The sequence below is a fragment of the Nestor notabilis genome, unplaced genomic scaffold, assembly GCF_000696875.1.
Source record: "Nestor notabilis isolate BGI_N333 unplaced genomic scaffold, ASM69687v1 scaffold4316, whole genome shotgun sequence".
NCBI lineage: Eukaryota > Metazoa > Chordata > Aves > Psittaciformes > Psittacidae > Nestor > Nestor notabilis.
In genome coordinates, this window is record NW_009932203.1 from 38,085 (window position 1) to 61,614 (window position 23,530).

The window sequence follows — 23,530 nt, forward strand, 5'->3', positions numbered from 1 at the left end:
AGGTTTAAACTGAGCATAAGCTGACAAGAGAAGACTTTAGCTTAGCCTAGTTTTATATTTTTTAATAGTTGTAAAAGCTCAAAGTCTCCACGCCAGTTCTGTATCACTGGAGAACTACTCTTTCCTCAAATTCTTGCACATTCAGCTACACAAAGAAAAAGAAGTTGGCAGCATAAAGGAGAACATCTTTATGTAATTACACCATGTATTAAGGTCTTTATTTTAGTGGGGAAAGCAGTATGTTCCATTAGGTAAATGAAAATCAAAATGGATTAATCTGGGTCTGCTGCTTGCTATTTTGTCCTTTTTGTAGAAGCAACACAGCCATAGGCAAGATTGTCTAGAAATCCACGTGGTCTAAAAGAGAAGGGATATTTTTTATTAGACTAAATGACAAGAGTTGGAAAGAAAGCTTTCAAGTGCACAAGCCCTTCAGCAGATTAAGAAGCTGTGTGCTTAAAAGCTTCTCAACTTTCCTACATATATAAGTTTGCTTTTCCCACAAATGTTTTGGTCACTTTCTCTCTGATATGCGTATATATGTACAGACACAAACACCTGCAGTGTACATATACATGTACACATACATATACACATTCATATTTTGAGATATTTTCCAATTATCATTTATGAATACTGTAGACGAGCTGAACATCATTAGCTTTTATGATACTAAGTGAAATAATTAGTGGTCCTCTCATGACCTCTCAGGTTTAAAGGTTTCACTCTGCATCCTATGACTACAATGTTCCTTCACCAAACAGCATCCAGAATTTGTTACTTTACATTTACTCTACAAATGCAGAGCATTTCTTTCTTTTTCATGCTTTTTAATGTCTGTTTTACAGCACTTTTGAGCCATCCCCAAACTATATATCACTTACATAGATAAAACAGTTGTTATCTTTAATTCTGATCTCTCCTGGGTGTAATTTGATTACATCTAAAGACTCTTTTTGCCTATCAGGTCTAAAATCCATACACACAGAATTTTACCTGAGTTCTTATGTCATGCCTTAGTCATTGCCACATTCTCTTTTCTGACCTTAAATGTCTGCTTACTATCCAATGTGAATGCTGCTGTCAATGATGATCTTTTCACAAAACTCTCATCTCTGAATTCTCTAAGATGATTTTCTTTTTAGTACATTAAACAACAACAAAAATCATTCTCACTGTCAAAGCTGTTCACAGCCTGACTGGAGTCCATTCATCCCTTATCCAGCATTAGGGAGCTATGTCCTCTCCCCAGTACCTGTTTGCCATATATGTAGTCATGCATTTTCATGTTTTCTGCCATGCTTCAAGTGACCTACTTCATGTTCCTACTTCAAGGGACACTCCAAAATATCCATTTAGTTGTCTGACTGACCTTCCTCAAATTCCTCCTATATCTCATTTTCCATGACACCTTTAAAGTACAAAGGAAATGATGAAAAAACTGTAAATACTGCTTTTGTGTATTCTTCCCTGTACTACTATTTATTAGAGACATCTCACTAAGATACAAAAGGTAGAGACCATCTATCTTTTCTTCCTACATGTTCAGCACAATGACATCACAACCCATGCACTGGGCTACTGGTATTATGTTGTATCAAATAAGAGATATTATGTTAAATCAAATATATTATCCCAGAAAGTCCTTCTGCCTGGCTGCCTTGGTTTAAAATTTGTTCTCAGTTTAAAACGAATTTTCCCACTTTTTGCAGCTACACAACAGGGTCACATGAACTCTTTCACATTCTGTTTTGCATGGATTTAAAAGCATTTTAGAATAGCCACACTTTTCTTTATGCAAGGTACAATTCAGACCAACAAGTCTGTGATAGGAAGGCAGTGGAGAAACATGAGGTTAGAACATTTTCAGTTACATGCTTTGACAAGAAAAGTAGCAGAAATACCCTCTGAAAGAGGATTTTAGAGAAAGTAAGATCATCCACAAGCAGCTGTGGAGCAAAATTACTAAGAAATCATCTTGGATGGCAGAAGTAACTCTAAAGCTCTTGGTTAAAATCACAGCTTTCTAAAGTATTGTTTCGTAATTAATGGGTTTTGTGTTGCTCAAATGTTAGGTGCTGAACATAGCAGTTTACCTGCATTATATCAATGAAGAGCTAGCACTTATAGCCTGTGTCAAAATTACAGTGATAAGACCAGGTATCTAATCGTCTCCTGACAGCTAAGAGAAATGAGCAGAAATAAGTGTTTTAAAAATATTTATCAAACATGAAATAGAACCAAGCCAGCCATTGGAAAAAACTATCCCCTGCCAATTATCCCACACTTCAATAGCTAGAAAGAAAGTGAAAGAAAGTGAGACCTTTGGGGAACTTTAGTCTCAAACAAAGTTGAAAGAGAAATTCCCAGGGAATTAAAAGCTGTATCTATCAAGGCAGTGACATACTCAGTTTTCAAAGTGGAAAAAGCCAGCTGCTGCACTGCCAAGTGTCAGACCTTCCTCTTTACTCATCCTTATCAAAGTTATCTCCTAGCCAACTGCAGAAGAAAATTCTACAGTGCTTTTCTCCAGAAGAAATTGAATTAATCTTTATACTAAATGCTTGACACTGATGATAGGACTAACTTGACAGAAGGATTGCTAGTTACTAGGAGAAGAAAAACCAACACAAAAAAAACAATAAAAGAAAAAATCAGTTACAGATAGAACTAAATGGAATTAACACCTTTTACATTTATAAAGGGATACTAAGACCTAACAACAGTGTCCCAAGCTGAAATCCCACCTGGAGGGAGGAATTAAACTATTCCTGCATTGTGCATAGCTTTATGTACACCAGACATGGCCACCAATTTAAATAAATGTTTGCTTTTTATTTAGGAACATTGGAGGAAGAGGGAGAAAAGATGACAGCCATCCAGTGGTCTAGCCATAAGTAGTTGGGACTTATTCTTAATCTATTCCAATAGATTTTCCCACATAATTTTTGAAATAAGCAAATCTCATAGGTAAGGCAGATTTTAAAAGCTTTGATAAATTATACAAGAAACACCATAGGGGCAGACAATTCCAGAACTTACTGATAAGAGGTTTCTCACATCTTTCTCAAAAGCACCTTGCATTATTGTAGCTGACTGCAGTCCCAACTACTGGATCTCTCCTTTTACCTATTACAAGTGTTCATTGACAGAGCTATAATGAACTAGAAGTCAAAAAGATGGAAAATGCAAAAGGACTAACTAATGCAAACTTAAGGAGGTGTTTGCCCAGGTGCAATAGCATACATAACTTCTGTGCATTTTGATAGTGTTCCGTATTTTGTAAAGAGATACGAAAGTCAGATTTGTGACCTACGATAGCAGAGTCCTTCGAAAATACCAAGAATAAATACAAAATGCTGAGCCTGCATTATAAAAAGGTTTCATTAGATCTGCTTGATTCAGGAAAAAACAAGGCCTGGGTGGAATGCTGCCGTGTTAGATTCTGAGAGGACAAGCATAAATCTTCAGAGGATGGAAAGTAAAGTATTATTTGCAGTCAGTCCTAAAATGCTGGAGGTGGTGAATAGATCTTTGCAGAAGATCAGCTCAGCCTTGGAATGCAGCTGAAACACGTGTCTCAAACAGATGGTAAAATCCAGGGAAGCAGCCTACAATTTGATATCAGCAGCTGCGTGAAATACATGCGGGTTTAAGGGGCTGATAAGAAGCATGCTATAGCAGGCTCTACCCAACCATGCACGACTGCACGCATATGGTCTATTCAAAATCCAGCTTTCCAGTCTCAAAATTGAAGATTTTGGTTAGGAATCAGAACTCGTGTGTGGCCGCATAAGTGAAGTGAGAAAAGCCAGGCTCCGTACTTCTCAGGGCAGCAGAGGACCACAGAGTGCCCCAACTGTCCCTCTGCAGCAGAACTTCCAGAGAAACTAAAGGTCTCTGCATCACCCCCACTGTTGAACATAACTTAAAGATATGAATTTCACCGCCCTAAAATGGGAAAATCCTAGTAATGGGTATGCAGGAGGAAGTGCATGCTATTAGAAAATAACTGCCACCACTATAAAAGATGTAATTTGGGGTTTTCTTTGTATCCTATTATTTTTCATGTGTTACTGAAAAATAATTGCTGAATCTCTTGGAAAGTAAAAGTATCTTATTTGGTCATCTAAATTTTACCCCTTTCAAACTGAAGGGAATAACACATTTTAACAACTTCATCAGCTGCCCAGGTGAAGAAATGGAATGCACCATCCCCAGATGTGTGGATGATACAAAATTTGGGGGAGCTGTTACTGCTCTAGAGGACAGGAACACCATTCAGAGGGACTTTGACGTGTTGGAGAAATGAGTCAAAAAATCCTTATAAAGTTTGCCTTAGGCAGATACAACATCCTGGCCCTGGGAGGATTTATTTTCCTGCAGCAGAAAAGGCAGCATAAAAGGACACCAATTGAAGTTGGCAGTTCTGCAAGGTGGAGAATGAAAGAAGAAAAGAAAAAAGAAAGGAAAGACACTGGTGTCCTGGGTGACAAGCTGGATATAGGTCAGTGGTGAGAGCTTGCAACGATTGAAGTTAACCTGATACTGAGCCAAATCAGGAAGACAGTAGCCAGAAGATAGAGAAGTGATTTAGCCTTTCATTAAGCACTTGTGAAGCCACACCAGGAGCAGCACAGCTACTTTGTGGATCCTCAGCATAAAGGTATTGACAAACTGGCACAAGTGCCATAAAACTGGAGGAAGGCCAGTAAGACCACTATGGGGCTGCAGCATAGGGCATTCAAGGAATGGCTTAGGGAGCCAGGCTTGCTCACTCAGCGAAAGAGAAGACTGCAGGATGCATTACAATTGCAGATATCCATTCAACTATCTAAATACAGAAATAAATAAGGCAGATGGTTCTCAGAGGTGCACAGAAAAAGGACAAGGGTAGCAATCAAAGGAAAGAGGAAGAAAGAAATTCCCCAGTGCCTGGGCACTGGGGCAGATTGTCCCACAGACCATGGATCTCCATCTTTGGAGATTTTTCAAGTTGGAATGGAGGATGCCCAGAACAACCTGATCCAACTTTCAAGGCAGCCCTGCTCCAAGCAGGATATTGGACCACATGACCTCTAGAGGACCCTGCAGTTCAGATATGGAATGCCACTGCTAAGCAACACACTAAGGACTCATGGGCAGACAAACACATTAAAAGCTGTGCAAGGTTAAAATAAATACTAACTTGTGAAGGACTGGAGCTGAAATTTGAATTTGTCCTGAACTGTAACAAACTAATTCTTAATTCTGAAAATTTGCTGCCCTCAGACTTTCAGAACCTTTCACTTAAGTCACGAGATACAGCAATACACACAGATACAGAACTGAAATAATAGTTTTTAAAAATCACTATATAAATGTGTACTTAAACATATTCCATAAGAGTTTTTCCCAGAGAAACTGCCTTGATATTTACCTGTAAACAGTGCTTAATCTTTGAAAGTTTGAAATGTAGTCTTCCAGGTACTGCACTACATGATTTGGTAAACACCAAACAGAAGAAAGGGCCACATTGGAAGGAGTCTTTAAATTATGAAACTAGGTAATTTGGACTAAGGAGACTAAGAACACTTCAGTAGTGCGTCTATCTTCATTCTTGGTCATCGCTCATCAGCAACTTCTGTAAATCACTCCCAAAACTAATTTTTTTTACTTTGATTCTATTGACAACAAAAGGAATTTTTTCCAGTAATGTCACATTACTCTTCAGACATTTTTTACTAGGTTATTTGAGAATACAATTGAAGAAAGCAAATTTAATTCATCTGATATACTGTATGCCCTCTTAAACATGGATCTTATTGTGTACCTTGTAAGATCAGTGGAATTCTTTACACTTTTGTTTTTCAGAAAACTGGGCCTATTTTACATTAAAGTGAAATAAGTTTTTCAGTTAAATTCAATCCATGCTGTTTAGGAATATTTAAATATTGTGTTTCTATTAACAGTTTCTGAAAAAATAAACACTCAGTTCCCTTCTTATTAAAAAATACTATAAGTGAATGAATCAGTGATAACATAATTCAATATACATTTAATGACTGCTTTTTTTCATATATTTACCAAGGCAAGCACTTGGAAGTGTTCATTGTTCTTATCTCTGCCAAAACAGTATCTAGAGAAACGTGCTTTGCAAAGTAAAAGCCTTCTTAAGAACAGTGTGTAGGTAGTCCCAGAATGAATGTGACCTCTAATATGACATATTTAATACTCATGCCTTCCTTCACAGCTGTGCTGATAACAGAATAAAGTTGGTCTGTTTCTAAAACTCACCACCAATTTGAACATGCTACTTCAGCAATTTCAGGCAAAAGAGAGAAACTTTACTTACCCCTGGAAGCTAACTTTAAACATGGGTTTAAAACCAAATAATTAGTTAAATGGCAAGCTTGAAGCCCAAAAAAACCTGACTGAAACAAGCTGTTAGTTTATGGATTTTTTTTTATATTTAGATTAAAACATTAAACGCCCCTGTAGTACAGTTCTGCTCTTCAAGCTACTTTAGAAACACAACTTAAACTCAACTGCTTCATCATTACTCAGGTCTGTATTAAATGTACTTTGTATCAGCCTAGACCTCAGAACGAAACCAGACATACTGCTTACAAGGATGCCATTAAAACAGAAGCCTGTTGACACAGTTAGTTAGGTATATGCATGCTTGCCTATGCAGCCCTCAGCTGAATGTATCCTTTGGGGCATTTTATACTGAAGCTTCCTGAATGAAAAAGTACAATTATGATGATGCATATATTTAAAAAAGTACATAAAAAAAATACAAATCCATAAAACCAGGCTTTAATATTTTTCCTTCATGTAGATTATTTTTCAGTTTCCTGTTTCTGGGGGTTTTGTTTGGTTGGTTGTGGTTTAGGGCTTTTTTGTTTATTTGTTTGTTTGGTTTGTTGGTTTGGTTTGGTTTTGGGGGGTTTTGTTGGTTTGGGTTTTTTTTCCTATTTGCTGGGGTTTAATGTTATTTCTGTTTTCAAGTAAAGTATCAGAACCTGTGTCAGCAGTGTTTTCATCCTATATTGACAGAACAATACAACTGTTGAGACTCAACTACTCAGAAGATATTGGCTGAAAAAATTAACAGCTGTTTTTTCTTCCTTATCATATTCTCCAAGTAGTCTCCTTACTTTTAAGACCTGTTTCATTTGCTATTCCAGTTTGTTACTGGCTATTTTACTTCCAGTTTCTTAGCTGCCAGCACATTGTGCCAATGCATATACACAAGAATATATTTTCCTTTTTTTGTTTTTTGAGGGAAGGATCCATTTCAACAATTATTTCTTAACGACAACATTTATATCACTGTTATGTTAATTCAATTACAGGAACTGCCAAATTCTGATATAATCTCAAACTGCACAGAGAAAAATTGTGTTATATTTTCTGCCAAATAGCTCTTTTACCTTCCTTTATGCAGCACTAGGATTTCTCCCATTCAATCTCATTTCTATTGAGGCTTACTGGGTATTTTTGATGGCTCAATTCATAACTGTGAAGACAAACTCAAAATCAATTAATCATAATTCCAAAATACTGACATGTGGATAATACAAGCACAGCTGCTTATGTACTTAATGGAATAGTATCCATACATTCATCGACAATGTGATTCTGCTTTTTTCCCCTTTCTCAGTACATTTTTTTTTTCTTTTTGATGGCAAACATGCAAGTTTTTATTTCAACTAGTCATGGGTATTACTATCAATGGTAAAAATATGGATTTGGGGGGGGTTTAGCTGCAATGTCCATAAGAAATACGTTTGAAAAACTAACCTGTTATCTAAAATGCAAAATTAATCAGCAAAGTCCAACAAGAAAATCAGACACTGCATCCTGAATTACATTGTCTGAATTTGAATCACAGTATGGCCAGCCCATTTAGTCTTTTAATACTAAAGATGTTGATTTCTTAATAGCACCATAAAAGACAACACACATACAAAAAAGCACATTAATTGAAACTCAGTTACAGAACTGCACTAATATTAACAACACTGCCTGACACTTCCTTGCCATTTCTTCCCACAAGGGTAGGAATAAACCAACCCAGTACGCCAAATCCGCATCTGATACAGTTAATCTGAAATTCAAGGCATTCATCCCTTGCACTAATTAAAAGGGGGAGGGGGAGAAGGATATCCTGATGATCTGGTTGTATAATCCCACTTGCTCTCCCAGAGGAAGAGAGCAGCATCTAGTAACCCTGTAGTATTTTTTACCTCACTCCAGATTTAAGGAGTGCCCTATGCAATAACAACTGTCTAAATTGCTATGAATTCCTAGCAGAAAAACTTCCACCTCATTAAAACAAACCACAAAATTTAATGAAAAAATTGAAACTCATTATACAAAAGGAGTTGAGGCACTACAGGGCAATAACAGGCTACTGATATTTTCCCCCTGTACTTCATCAGCAACAGGGGAGATATGAACATTTCCAGTGAAAGCCCATGAGACTGACGGCAGGCCTCCTCTGGCGCTTGGAATAGGAAACAAGTCATCCACACACTCTCCTAATACAGACACCATTTTAGATATAGTGAGTAACAGGGGCCCAGTAAGGCTCCAACTAAAATTCTGAATGACTTTACAGGGTTTTTTTGTGCGGACAGAAAACGCTGAGTGCCTGCCTTCATCCCCTTCACATCGCAGCAGGCTGAAAGATTACACTATTGAAAGAGAAGAGGTTTAGGTGCTTTCCTTACAATACCATTCAATGACATGGTATAGGGATGTTTACTGGGGCAGTCTGGGACGACAGAATTTGGGATGCCTCACCTCACTATTTCATGGTGAGGTAACCTTCTTTGAGAAGGTTAAATTTATTTAGAAATGGTTCTCTGGAGAAAACACACTCCACCATGTAGCAACTTCCTCTCCTCTTTAACACTCTCTAAAATTGCCTGTATTTCACTGTCATGATTTTAAAATTCTACATTTATAATATGGAACAAAATATGAAAGAAACTATGCTTACACAGAACCTCACACTGTCAATCTTTATACTGGTCTTTAATCAAGGAAATGATACCCCTGACACTTGATCAATGTCTAATTTATTTAAAGCATAAATATTAACTGCATTAAAAGCCTTCATTTTCTGTCTCAGACAGAAAATCACCGCCATTAAACAGATACTACACATTTGTAGCTTGCCCTTACCATCATTCTTCCTAAGGAATACAAGAAATAAGAGGACATACCTGTGTAGACATAAACTGATAAAACATTTTTCTTAAGAAAACCTCTGTTTCATTCCATTTAAAGTCTGTACTTCTTAATATATAATAAATATTATGCTTATTATAATTTTAGAGTTTATTTGCATAGATATTGCACTGTTAGTTTAGGCAGATTAATCATCATATATATAAATACATATGGAAAACATCACAGTGCCAAACAGAAGCACTGTTTGATGATCACCTCTCTAAATGTACTACTGTGTACAGCCTATCTGAGATTCTCTACGTTTTACAAAGTTGAATAATTTGAAATATTTGGGGGATGCACTGCCGGGAAATATAGCCTGGTTTTCAACTTTATACAAACAGCATAGTCTGCCATCTGTGCTGAAGTCCTAGGGGTTATGAAGCATGAAAGTGGCCTCCTGCCCCATCTCCTAACTTTTCTGCTGTAATATAAAAAACACAGACTTTTTTTAAAATAAAAAAGGGAAACAATACTTAAAATCAAATGACCTGAATAACGATGCAGAAAAAGACATTGCCTTGTTTCAGCACAATTGTTTCCTCCAATAAAAATATAAAAGCTCTCAAAAAAGTTAATTTTGCCATCTCACAATGGTGTTCTTGCATTTCCAAATGAGGAGTGCCTGACTGTTTTGGTCAACAGGACTTTGTAAGGAAATATAGTTGAGCAAGTGGGAAAGGGAAGTCTGTTTTCCATATGGTGGGACATAAAGCTTTGGATGGGGTTGGGCTAGCAATGGAGCCAAGGTTCATCTTTGCTGTAAGGAGGAGAACGTAGCAGAAATAGTGGCCTGTCATACCAACCAGGAATGGTGAAACATGTCACTGCAAAAGAGTGGTTTGATATTTATGGATACATACAGCAATATACTAATACGTGCCATAAACTGAAATAAGCACGCGTTGCTTAATGAACTTACCAGCCTGCGGATCTCCCTCTCACATTCCCGCTTTATTCTATTAATCTCATCCTGATGGGACTGATAGGCCATGCGCAGGTCAGCAGCCTTCATTTTATCTGCCTGCATAATGTTGTTCAAAGCTTCTTCGAGCTGCTTTTTGCCAGATTTCAGCTCCAAGATCTCCTGTTGCAACTTCAGCCGTTCACCATCAAACGCCTTGCGAGCCTCCTCCTTTGCTTCACTCAGCAGCGCTGTCTTCACTTTGTCAGCTGCCCCGTCCCGCAGGACATTGACTGTCGACTGCAAACGCTGAATTTCACCATCTTTGATTTTCACCATCCTCGCTACCTCCTGCTCATGCTGCCGGATCAGTAGCTCTCTGACGCTCTGAAGTTCCTTCATCTTCTCCTCATGGAGCTTGGCTTTCAGTTCAGAAACATAGGCAGTGTGTTTGTGCTGCTCCTGCTCCCTTTCTTGCTTGACCTCTTGGATTTTCTCTCGCAGTTTACCCACCTGGAACGTCAATGTAAAATATTGATTAGCAAGTGCTACCACACTTTTAAAAGTCACCAAGGAAGCTTTTCCTAAAACATTAAAATTCATCCAGAGTGTTCAAAAAGACCATATAGCAGACACCCCTCTCTCCAGCAAACAACTGGAAGAGGGAGAGAAAAAGAAAAAATAAGAAGGGCTTGCTTCTCAATTAGAGTATACCTGAAAGGCTAAAATGTATTTCATCATGCACAGCATAACATCTTTCTACCATCCCTATCACAGTGACTGCCAAAACATGGGTTCTATACATGTACTTCTTATCTAAAGCAAAGACAGAGGCAGAGATTTCAAAGACTTGTGTTTTAACCTTGAGTGGCAATACAAATGTACATATCAAACAGTCCTTCATGGAGGCTGGATGTTAGTCACCATCACAGTGTTTTTAACAGAGCTTGCATCTACGCTATACAAAGCTGGATCTGTAGTCATATAATGTATTTAATTTATGCTAAACTAAGCCAGATTTGCAACTTGCCTCAGATTAGTGCAGAAAGGATGGGAGATCTTTAATGTTAATATTCAGGCTATCATTTACTGTGAAGGTTTAATTAAAACAAATTATTGCGCACGGTCCTGAATTTTACAGTCAAAACAAAAGTGTTAATTCAAAGCAATAATACTAGTCCAAGAAAGGCCCAGAAATCATTATTTTCTTTATTGAAAGCAAGGCGGATCTAAGCGGGCACTTACGTGTGTTTAGGAAGAATGGCATGTCTTAACTCAAAAACCTCAGATATAACTCATGCAATGAGTCCAAGATTACTACTTAAGTTAAGAGTGACCATAAAATGAGACCAACATGTTACTCATTAAACCCACAGCACTGACAATAGGATTTCCAGAGTCTGAACTTCCACCTGAAATATTCAGACAGCTGGCACAGCAGACTTTCCCTGCGCAGAAGGTGTTACAATCCTGCTATTTTCAACAGTAACTTTGAGAATTAATCAATTCAAATTTACCCTAGATTTTAAAAAATAAAAGAAAATGAAAACAAAAAGGAAAAAGGCTGGAGCAGGAGAGGGAGGAAAGGTATCTATATTTGCATGAAAGTAATCTGTGGACCAAACACCAGTGGGAGAGCACTGTAATTACAGCTGTGGAAAAGGTAACAGCTCTAAAGCCTCTAAAAAAGCTAAAAAGGTAAAAGCTCTTCCATCCTTTCCGACACCATCGGAAGCAGATTTTAATGCACAGGTACTGTTACCCTATTCCAGGATGATTCAGATAACAGATCTTTATGACAAAAGATAGATTTATTTATTTTTACCAAAAATGGTAAGTCTCGCTATTGGATATTATCTGCAGGAGTTATCTATGTGTTATTTCTTCTGGTGGGATGACATTTAGTTCTAAACCTATCATGGATAGCACTACTTTTCATTGCTTGCATTAGGGTTCCCAATTCCATAGGAGAATCTAAGATTCTCCCACCTCTGCCTTTGACATGGGGGTTGGACTAGATGAACTTTAAAGGTCCCTTCTAACCCAAACCATTCTATGATGCTATAACAAAGCTAAGCCACTTACCTATTTATTATCACCAGTGGATGAACAGATTTGCAAATGAAAAAACACTTATTATCTGCTTAAATCTATTAGTTATTTCCTTACTTATGAGTGAAGAAAATCAAAATAAAACTGAGCAATAAATCCTAGTAACAATACATAGGACAATACACTGTATAATAGCGTATATAACCAAGGTTAATATAGCTCCAGAACTACAATAATTTAAAATTAGTAATATTGTACACAAAACATGCAACTGAAAGTCAGTTTTGAATACAACACATTAATGAATGTGGCTTCCTAAAAGGATTTTTAATACACAAAAAACGGATTCTGAAACATTGGAGAAGCACTTGCTCATTTTCATCTTTCACTGATTTGAGGAAAGGCAACATCTGTATGAATTGTTGCTGTCTGTGAGAATACATATTAAACCACTCTGAGTAATAGAATATTATCGTATATCACTAGTCATTTTACTTCAGCAACAGCAAGGTAAACAAGAAGAGTAAGAACCTTTCTAAAACCTCTGGATTTTCACACTGCATCTTAAATGCCTATCACTCCTCATGACCCAGTAAAAGAGATGCATACTAATTCTGAAGGTCTTTAAAATCTTTTCTTGTTACTGCTTCTTGTCAGAGAAGGCAGGAAATTAGATCTGTCTCTTTGGTCTTTCCCGAAAGCGATAAGCTGTCCTTCCCTCATTCCCTCCATCCCTCTTTCCTGCACACTGTGCAGATCTGCTCAGGTCTGGCTTCCAGAGCAACTGAAAGAATGAAAATAGTAGTGTGGCATTTTCCCATATGACTAAGTCTCAGTTTCAAAATTAATTTAAACTTTAAAGCACTTTGCATTTTTTTAATTTTTGACACTTTTTTATTTTATTTTAATGAAGAAAACAGTTCTGCTCATAGGCAGAACATGGAGTATAACCAAAAAATGAAGTCAATAGGGAAACAAACTCAGGCAGGATATCAGGGCACCAATAAAACAAATATTTTCTGTCTTTCTAAATTAAATCTTTAATAATCTCTGCACACTGATACAAAATTGTTGTCAAAGCAGAAGCTAGCTTCTTGGGAAAATAATGCCCAAAGTCATTGCTTCTTCTCTTTGCTATGCCTGAACAACACATGAAAGAAGGATTTTCTTTAAAACAATATGATTATATTATCATAGGATATTTGCACTACACATGTAGCCTTACCAGTGCTGAGCAGAGCAGAAGGATCACATCCTTCCAACTGCTGCCAACACTATTCCTAATACTTCTTTGTTGATTCTTCCAAATTAATGATAATCATTGCTTAATATCTGCATATTGATGTCTCACACCTCCACAGTATCTGTTTTACCAGGGTTAGAAATTGCATTATCATGTCTAGCATATTCACTCATTTAATTTTGAATTCTGATTGAAGTAACAGTGCCACATTCTAAATAACTTTGTTACTTACTGTCCAATGTTTGGCAGATGTCTAAAATTCTCTTAGTTTAGTAATTTTTTTCAAGTGTTGAGAATTTACATTTATATGTCAAGTGTAGAGAACAGCTGAATTCAAATGCCCTTCAACTGTTCTCAGGAAACAACCTGCCCAAAGGGAGGTGCTTCCTTGTAATTCCAGTCAGTAGTGGAAGCAGTAGATTATACATGGTTTTAACAATACTTCATCCATTTCCCTGCTCCAAGAGGGTTACCATATTTCATTCCCAGTTACAATACCCTAGTGCCTCCTTGCTGTTCAGTACACTCCTTATAGTTCAGTAAATTAACCAGCTCCTTGCTTATTCCAAAAATAGCAGATGGGAATAATGTTTATTTATATATATATTCAGTATGTCTGGATTCTCAAATCAACAGCTGTATCTAGAGTTCTTCCATACATACTGGCCATAGCTCTTTTCCATACGACTTTTTTAATCCCCAGTAAATGAAGATGTTTTGACAGTATGACATGCTGTCCCACTTTAATTTTACATATTGAAAATAGATACTTTTTTTTTTTTAACCCACAAGGAATCGCTCTTAGACACAGATTCAACATCTGACATCAAAGCTCAAAAACCCCAAAGAAATCTAGGAAAACATGAGGACTTACAAAACGAATATAAAATCGTGAGGTGATACAGTGGTAACTGAGTTGAAGCTTCTCATTTATCTTAACTCCTAGGTGTGTTCTGCTCTCAACTCTATAAATGTACAGTCACAAGCAGAATATGGATATTTAAAAGCAACAGCGGAACTTGCTGAAGATGGAGCAATAGTGACAGCAAACACTGTAATGCCTTGCTATCAAGAAAGAAATATCACCTGAAGTACTGAAAGACTATCTTCTAATGTTTGCTAACCACCTCAGGAGGAACAGGTACTTTGTAATACTTCCTCCTAAACAGGATGTCAGCATAGGTATTTATAAAACCACTGAGCTGATACACATTTTCTTGACTCTGACTGCCAAGACCACACTCATTCACTGAAGTTCTTGTGCTTGCTGCACTGGACTTCAGAGTTCTATTAGAGTGATTCCTGCCTCCATTCATGTTAAAATAAGTATAATTTTTGTGCTTTGATAGACTTTTTTTGTTACTTGATACCCAAGTTTTGCATGTCTTCCAAACAAACATTTCCAGTAGCAGAGAGGGCAATGAGCAAGCCTGTGTTCAGTTCATGCATTTCCTGCTCCAGATTTTGCATAGGTGGCAGCAAACCTATAATCCCAGGGGGACATGCTATCTAGCAACAGGCTGCCCAAACCTGTCAAACAAGTGCTCCCAAAACAAGAGACAGGCAATGCCATAACTTTTGCTTCAAACCTTAAGCAACATAAATGAATACAGCAGCTTGTAAATCAGAGGAGCAAGATCCACAATGATGCATATTCAAAGAACTGCAAACATCAATATCGTACCAGGTACTGCATAAGCGTGAAGAACAATTTTACAGGAGAAATTTCTTGAAATGGCTCAACAGCAAATGAAACAAAATGTACTGGGAAAATATGCACAAAGTTTTGGATGTCTCCTGGGTAAAAATTTATGTCAGAGAAGCAGGTATTTTGCAGGCAGAAGTATGTTAAGATTAATTTCCATTTGTTGTGTCTCTCATCAGTTAGAAGATTCTTCCTCAGATAAGTCATTAATATAGACATTTAGGTGAGGGCCAAAATAGTTTAGGAGAATTAAATTAAATGAATTGGCCCCACAAGAGTTTGTTACCTTTCCTAATACAGTTATGTCCCACGGGCCACAGAGCTGTCTGTTTACCAGCTTTAATCCATTCTCTCTTACCTCTGTTACAATAAAGTCATCTAATTCATTTAGAATTCTCGAGGCACGCTGTTTTTACTTTTCTGATAGCAAGTTGTAATTTCTGTTGGGTTTGCTACTGATTTTTAAGCTGCAGTCTAAAGAAGAAAATCTCTATGGCTGTCATTTACTGATCTTGTCAGTCAAGGTATCTATGCAACTACTGCACAGAGAGCAAGCTGTTGTCCTGATGGTGGGAAATAAAATAACATGGTTCAATTCTAGTCAAGTGATTTAAAGCAAGCACCACAGCAAAGCTGTGTGAGAGGCTGTAGACATCTTTCCCTCATCCTACCAGAAAGGCACTCCAACATGCTGCAGAATTTACTACAGTTTGTACTGTATAGTTAGTAGGATTTTAGAGCACTCTGGCTGTAATTTCCTCTTTCATATTCACCTACACATTACATACGTGAGCTCACTCATTTCTCTACACATATATGTACACAATACACAGATGTATCTCTTATAACAATGACAATACACCAGAAAATACGCAATTCTCAAACTTTAGAAAGATAGGTAACCAAATGGAAACAACTCTTACCAGACTGGATATAGGTAAACAAGCAGACTAGTTATAGCAAATGTTCCTAGAGCTATTATGGTCTTGTTGCTACACTTTTTTCTTAGTTGAATCAGAATCAAACTTGACATATTACAGGGAAAGCATTAAACTCGACATATTACAGGGAAAGCATTAAACTCGGAGGCATCTGAGGGCTAAAATCTACTTAGAGTTGTAGAATCTTTTTGTAGATTTTTTTAGAATCTGAGTAATTTAAACACTGAAAATTAATTCATTCTTCCATCCAAGGTATAACGTAACTTTATAACTATATGCTTTTTAATGCAATTATAATTAAGATTATAATAAAATTCACATCTGTATTTCTATATAAAAAGTGACACAGAACAAAATAGAAATAAGACAAAATAACTAAAAAAATATCTACTGAACATGTGCTAGACAAATATTGATGGATCTCTTTGATTAACAATTGGATGCATCATTGAACATCTCAGAGCAATGGCGCACATAACCTCAGCAAAACAAATCAAGACACATACACAGATCATCTCCAGTTAACTTACACTTTCCATAAGCATTTAAAGTGACAAGCTTTGAATATGGTGCTGATGTTTGACTTTGAAGACACTTCTTTTTACAACATACAGTTTCTGGTGCTAAAATCAAATACAAAACTCCGTTGTTGCCTCTAAGTCACACTAAGATAATGCCATTTGTATTGCTGTGACTGCAAATTTTTATGACTGGGTGTTTGGGAATATTTGCTTTCTTTTGCACATTATTCAAAATAGTTGGCACCAATTCCAGTTCATCAGGAGTTCTTCTGATTTTGATTATTTGTCATGGTTTTCTTTTACAGCTAATGCATTTTAGTAGCGAATTAGTTTGAAATTCAAGCTCTGCTGGTTTTTAACAGTACTACTGTTAAGAAGAATGATCAGAAAATAAAGACAAATACCTTGCTTTTTTCTTGCTGGAATTCTATCTGGATGTTGGTTAGTTTAGTTCGTAGCTCCTCATTAGCAGCCTGAAGGGCTTCAATCTCCATGTCGGACTTCTCTCCCTTGGCACGGCTTTTCTTTGACATAATTATTTTTGAAGTTTAAAATATTTATTTTGCTCCACACTGAGCTACCAGCTACTGCCTTCTGCTTTCAGCATTGAAGAGCCATGTAGCATTCAACAAAATCTTTCACACAAATCTCTGCCATCATACGAGCTGTCTCTCATGCCCTGGAAGAAACAAAGCAGTAGGAATAGAATTAGGCTACAGCACTGAACAGAATCAACCATCAGACTTAACATCCAGTTTTAAAGCACACCGAACCTCCTTGTAGTGTATACTATATTGCATAGTGTACTAGACTTTGAAAGTAACAGATCAGAAAAATTACACAATATTTCATCACTTACTCTAAACCCTATCCACTATAATCTGGTGTCCACAGAAATAAAACTCTTTGCAGTTATGATGAAGATAACACATAAACAGAAATCATATCTCATTCAAGACCTGTGTGGACCATGCTCAGGATTTCCAAGAGGCACAGGGACAACCATAAGTTAACTGAGGCTGGTGGTATTTCAGTGGGAATGGTTTATTTCCTGTAGTAAGAAGAAAATACTTCTCACCTTACTGTATCAGTGATAATTCGTAATTGTATTATTCATAATACAATTCATAATTATCATACAATATTCATAATTATCAGTGGGTCTCACAGCATCAGGATATATGGAAAAGGAATCACAAAACTGGAAATACATTTTAAAATTACTTCTTAAAAAAATCATATATATATAAACTGCTTATGTTAAGGGTTGATGCTGTTTGAAATGCTCTAATCAAAGTATGAACGTGATTTAACTTCATTTTCATTCCCCAGCATGCCTCTAAGCTTAGAAAGTATTCAATTATTTAAATCAGCTTTATGTAATCAAGGAGAATATCAATATCAGACAAAGAACCCTAATTGCAATAATTAGGAAATCCCACAATTAGTTTGTTCATAGGTAGTTATAGAAGCTTAATCTGCAGGTTTTTTTCCTCTCTGCTCTCCCCTAAGAATAACCTGGTGCTCCACAAGAACAAACCGAGCAACACATGCAATCAATGCTGGGTTAGTTTCCAAATCCTATGCTCATTTTAAATATCCACAATATTTTAAATCTGCATAATTTTCATCATCAAATTGCTGAAAACGCAAATGGGTTCCTACTTTAACACTGAACTACATTATATTTCCAAGAATTATATTTCCAAGAAAATTGCTACCAAATTGCCATCAAACAGCAAGTTGTTCTTTAAAACCTACTCCCACCTGGGAGTTATTTTAGAAATTGTATTAGAATGAAAATCACATGCATTCTTAGAACATACTTTCTAAAGGGTTAATAACCAATACCTCACGTGTGCACAGACAAGCACCATTTGGTGACTTCAACTAATACATATTATATATATTTTACAGACTATATATAAAGGGAGTATATAAATACTTTTATATGTATTAATACAGTTTTATTCTCCTATTTGAGGACTGGTAAGCGGAAACCAAGGAGTTAAATACCTTGCTCAAAATGACAAGTCGAAACAGACAAAATGTGAACAGAACTCAGGACGCCAAATCCAAGTCTTTTTGACAACACTCCCATTGAGTTCTTTCATTCACAAAAAGCACATGAAAAAAGACCAGCTATGCCAATTATTTGCTAGAGAAACTTGACTCAAATAATTGCTTTCCTTTATAATATCAGATGTCTTTCCTCTGAAATTTAATAATCAATTTATCCTACGCAATAAAATCTAATCTGTCCTTAAATTCATTCTATGGAGCATTTTTAATGCATAATTTATGAAAAAACAGGAAAGTTAATTAGATTTTAATTGTATTTGTTTCCTTTACGAAACAATTAAACAATGGTTTTGCTTGTGTGATTTTACACAATTGTTCATTCAAGAACAAATAAATCAGCAGTATTCTTATAGTAAATTGGAACAAAGCACCCTTCAGCGAGCAGAAGAAACTTCAGGAATCATTGTTCTTAATAAAGGAATTTCATGCTATTAATCTGAGGAGTTTCTCTGATGCTGAAGACTAAAACTAATGAACACTTAATCAGTATATTTCATCCAAAATCCATAACTGTATGGAAAATTTCAATCCAAAATCAGTTACTATTTCAAATTGCTGGTCAATGTCTAAAGAAAATCTAAAATAATATAGATGCGCAAATCCAATCTATAATAACTCCACAGCATTTACAGTCGTGGAAGGGGAAATGAACTGTTCCTTATCTCAAAGGCCATCTGGGGCATTCAGAATCTATGGAGGAATTATTCCTGAAACCCTTGCTAAAACAAAATTCCAGATGCAGTCAGATTATATATGATTTAATTCAGTAGGCGATTAACTTAATTAAGGAAACCAAAAGCCATCCCTTCCTGGCCTGGCTACATGAATTTTAACCCCATTATATCCACTCCTGCCCCCATCTCAATTACAGTTTGGAATAAAGAACATTTTGCTTCTACATCGATAAAATGAGAAAGGGGTAACTGTGTTTTATGTGGATACACATGACATCAAGAGACATAAAAAGAGACTTCAGATATGTAGTGTTTTGAAATCACCATGTATATATTGCTCAGTAACAATAATCTCTCCTGACCATATGATGTTCTCAAACATATTATGAAGATACTATACCATTCCATATGAATATCTAAACTTATATTTATGCACTACATAAATACGAACTAACTCTGAACTCCTGGTCATGCACTAACTGTCAGTGATTGTAGAGTTCATATGTTATCACAAAGTCACCATCAACCTCAATAATGGTCCAACAATCAGGTACCAGAATCATGCTGTTGTCCACCTTCAAAAATGTCAGGTTCTAAACATAATATGAATTATTTAGAGCTGTTTAAATTACATTTAGTACTTAACCGCCTTAAAAAATAAAGACTTCAGCACCACTCTTTGAAGTACTCTTTAGAATTAAAAGCTTAGACACAGGACCAGGAGAAAATCATCCTCTTCTCTCATAGGCATTGATAAAGAAACAAAAAAAGCAAATAAAAAAATATCAAAAAAGAAAAATAAAAAACAAAGGAACCCATTAAACTTGTTAGTGAGCATAGAAGCATTTCCATTTTTACTCTTCCCTAGATACACTTTCCAGCCTATCTATTTCAAAAGCAGGAACTATGGCAACACAAAGCTTCTCTATACACTAAGACAGGCACAAGACCCAGACACACAAGGCCTGAGTAGAAGAGCATGCACCTTAATTCCCAAATGAAAGGTCAGATCCAGTGAGTGCCTGGATTCCCATCTAGTTGACTACACCGTTTACAGTTTGGATAAAGGTCAGGATAAGAAAAAACCAAAAAAAAAAAAAAAACAAAGTAAAACCAACAAAACAAGCTGTAAACACAATGGGAAAAAGGAGGAAAAAATATTCTACTCTGACAAAATTTTACTTTACTGACTCAGAAGTTAAACCCAACAATCTATTTATTAACTCACCATGTGGCAGTTGAGAGGCAAGCTCATGAAACCACCATAATACAGTTCCACAATCACTCCAAGAATAAAAATAACCACTTGCACTGTGAGTTCTACACACTTACTGCAAACCTTAAGATCGTCTGGGTATATTTTATACTTAAAGAAGACAGGAAGGATTAATAGTTTCTAAATGACAAGTCACCTTTTCAGCAGTCTCTGGAAGATATCGAATGTCTCAATAGGTACAGGGGCACTTGTCATTCAAGAAAAAGAACAAAAATAAACTTGACTGGATTTGAATGAACTGCTCAGCAGTTTGGGTGACCGGTGTGCAAGAGATCAAAATATTCAACATGATTCTTACATAAGTATTACACCATTATTACGCCATTTATGCTAAATATTTAGGGAAATCTATTAAATTCTTAAGGAACCTAGAAAAACAATCAGCTGAACATTTTTCCAATCATAACTTCCAATTTCTTTTCCATTAGCTCTACAGATTTAAAGGATATCACTACCTCAGTCTTTTCAAGGCCTAGAACTTAGTCATGGATTGCTATATGGTGCTTCTAGATACTAAATATCAACAAAATGTAACAGTAAAAACAGAAAAATTACTGCAAAAACATGAAAGCATCAAAGATTTTTGATTACTTAAGAGTAAAAAAAAGAAGCAATTTAATGTTTTCTGTTGAAAAATAACTCAATTTAAAGAAATTCAAGTCTTTAAACACAATTTTGTACTGAAAACAAAAATAAGTGGAGGGTTATAATTTTAGGGAGTGAGTCTTACAGTAATAAACAGTAATCAACAGGAATAGTAAGTACATCCATAAACTCAAGTAGTAAATATGGAGAAAATAACATGGTAACAGGAAAAAATGACTAAATGGTGTCATCCCAAACTCTGCATTCCAGTCTTGATTCAGACTTGAACAACATTATTCAGCTTCCACATGATTTTTGGAAAATGAAGTTATAAATGAGTCACCTCAGCTTAAACACCAAGCGAAAACACAGGTACAGGGGGGAAAAAAACCCACTAAATCTAAACCTCCACATCAGTAATGTCATTATACTTCGATGTTTCTCTTATAATACTGCAGAGCCTTCTACAGGCTACCCATAACCCTTCTTATGCTTGTGAACATGTGATGTCAGTACATTCTTAGTACAACCCAATTCTGAATATGCAAGAAGTTTAAAATAAATTTTATTATCCTAGCACCTGACAATAGTAAATGCAGTGGACACCAGCATAACGTTAACTTCAGAAGTAACTGCCAGTTCACCTATGTTATAGTTCAAAAAACCAGCAATAAATCAACCAGTGACCGTATGAGAATGACAATGTTCATAGCTCCCCGTGCCTAAGGCACATTTCTCAAAAGGTTCAGATGACCTACATTTCCTGCTTCAATTCTCAGTTCTGTGTAATAAAACATGACTGAATAGATAAAAGCAAATCATCTCTACAGGATGTAAAATAATACTATTCCCAGCAATTTAAAAAACCAACCAAACAAAAAAAAAAAAACAAAACCCAAAACACAACTAGTTAGCAGAATAATTTTCTAGGTATATTGTAGACTGGTCACATTTTAGATACTTATTCATAACATACCTACAGAGACAGATCTATTTCTAAAACAGCAGAGCTTTTGAGGGTTATTCTAAATCCTACCCTGCTTAGGGAAATGCAGTTTCCTTAAACTGGAACACTTTTGTTAAGTGCCATTTATCACTTTTTTTGTTTATTTTTTGATAAAAACAAAACCATCTTTATTGTTAAGTAACACCTCCACATTCATTTTTGCAGGTTCACAGCCTACAGTCCCGAACACTTCTTGCTTTAATAACAATGAACGTATAGGTCCAAACTATTTGGAAAGCAATCACCAAGATACTAAGTATTTTTCATTGTTGCTTTGCCAAAAGAGCTCATCATGACATAACCCTGCTAAGCCACAATGAACAGAGGTAACTTCTTTGCTTGGTAGAGATTCCAGTGTAGCATGCATTAAGCTTTTAATAAGTTTCCATGGCAGGTGATACCCTGCGGATGAGCACAGTATTTGTAAGGCAGTTAGCTCTTCCGTAAGGGATAGTAATGGTTTCCATTATTTTTTTCCATGCCACCTCAGGAAAGGTGATCTGCTGAGATTTTATGGCTCCACAGTCTTTCAGGAAATTCCCATTGCCCCAGGAATGAATACGCATGTTTTAATATCCCATCACAAATTTCTGCCTTTTATGGGCAACACGTGGGCTAAGGCTTCATGGGTTTTGGTTCCATCTACAGTTCTGCCACAGATTCCTTGTACAACCTTGAACAAACCACTTAATCTCTCAGTAAAACAGATATTACACTTGCATACCCCAGAAAGACGTTCTGAGGACAACTTTAAAATATAAGACACTGAATAGGGTTATGAGAAATAAGGTTTATGAGAACCTAGGAAGAGTTTACAATTGTTAGTTGGCAGGAATCATCAAAATCAGCATCCCAAAAAACCACAATTGCATCACAAGACCTATTTTCCTCATAACTTTCCTCAGTGCTCTGATAATCAGCCAGCTAATGTTTGTATTTCAAGTATTAATATTTGAGTCAATGGTCAGTGGAGTGAAGAGAGTTTAAGTCACTCTGGTGACTGTCTGATACAACTGCATCACCTGGGATAAAATATTTAAACTGGATATTTTGGACAGAAAATAGCATCTTTCCTCACTCAACATTCTAAAAAGGAGCAGTGCAGTAGCTTGAAATGGCAGCCAGTAAAATGCACAGCTAGATACTCATACAGCAAGAGCCTGGAGACAAGCTTTCATTTATTTCTCAGCTTAAACAGTACAGAGACAAGCACAACAAAGCACAAGAAAAGCACAGAGAAGAACCCTTGTGAACTAAAGACTTCCTTTGTGTAGCCATCCTCCAGTATCCACAAACTGAAAATGCTTCACCACCGT

The 23,530-nt window shown here is 36.3% G+C and overlaps 1 protein-coding gene across 1 annotated transcript in view; it reads right to left on the bottom strand.

Annotated features, from left to right (window-relative positions):
• The window catches only part of JAKMIP1 (janus kinase and microtubule interacting protein 1), a 42,747-nt gene extending 25,623 nt beyond the window's left edge, over positions 1-17,124 (bottom strand). The window contains exons 1-2 of the mRNA XM_010016245.1: positions 16,996-17,124; positions 10,148-10,642 (exon numbers count right to left, since the gene is read on the bottom strand). Of these exons, the coding sequence (XP_010014547.1) occupies positions 10,148-10,642; positions 16,996-17,124 (624 nt within the window). The remainder of the gene's footprint in view (positions 1-10,147; positions 10,643-16,995) is intronic.
• Between the last annotated feature and the right edge of the window lie 6,406 nt (positions 17,125-23,530).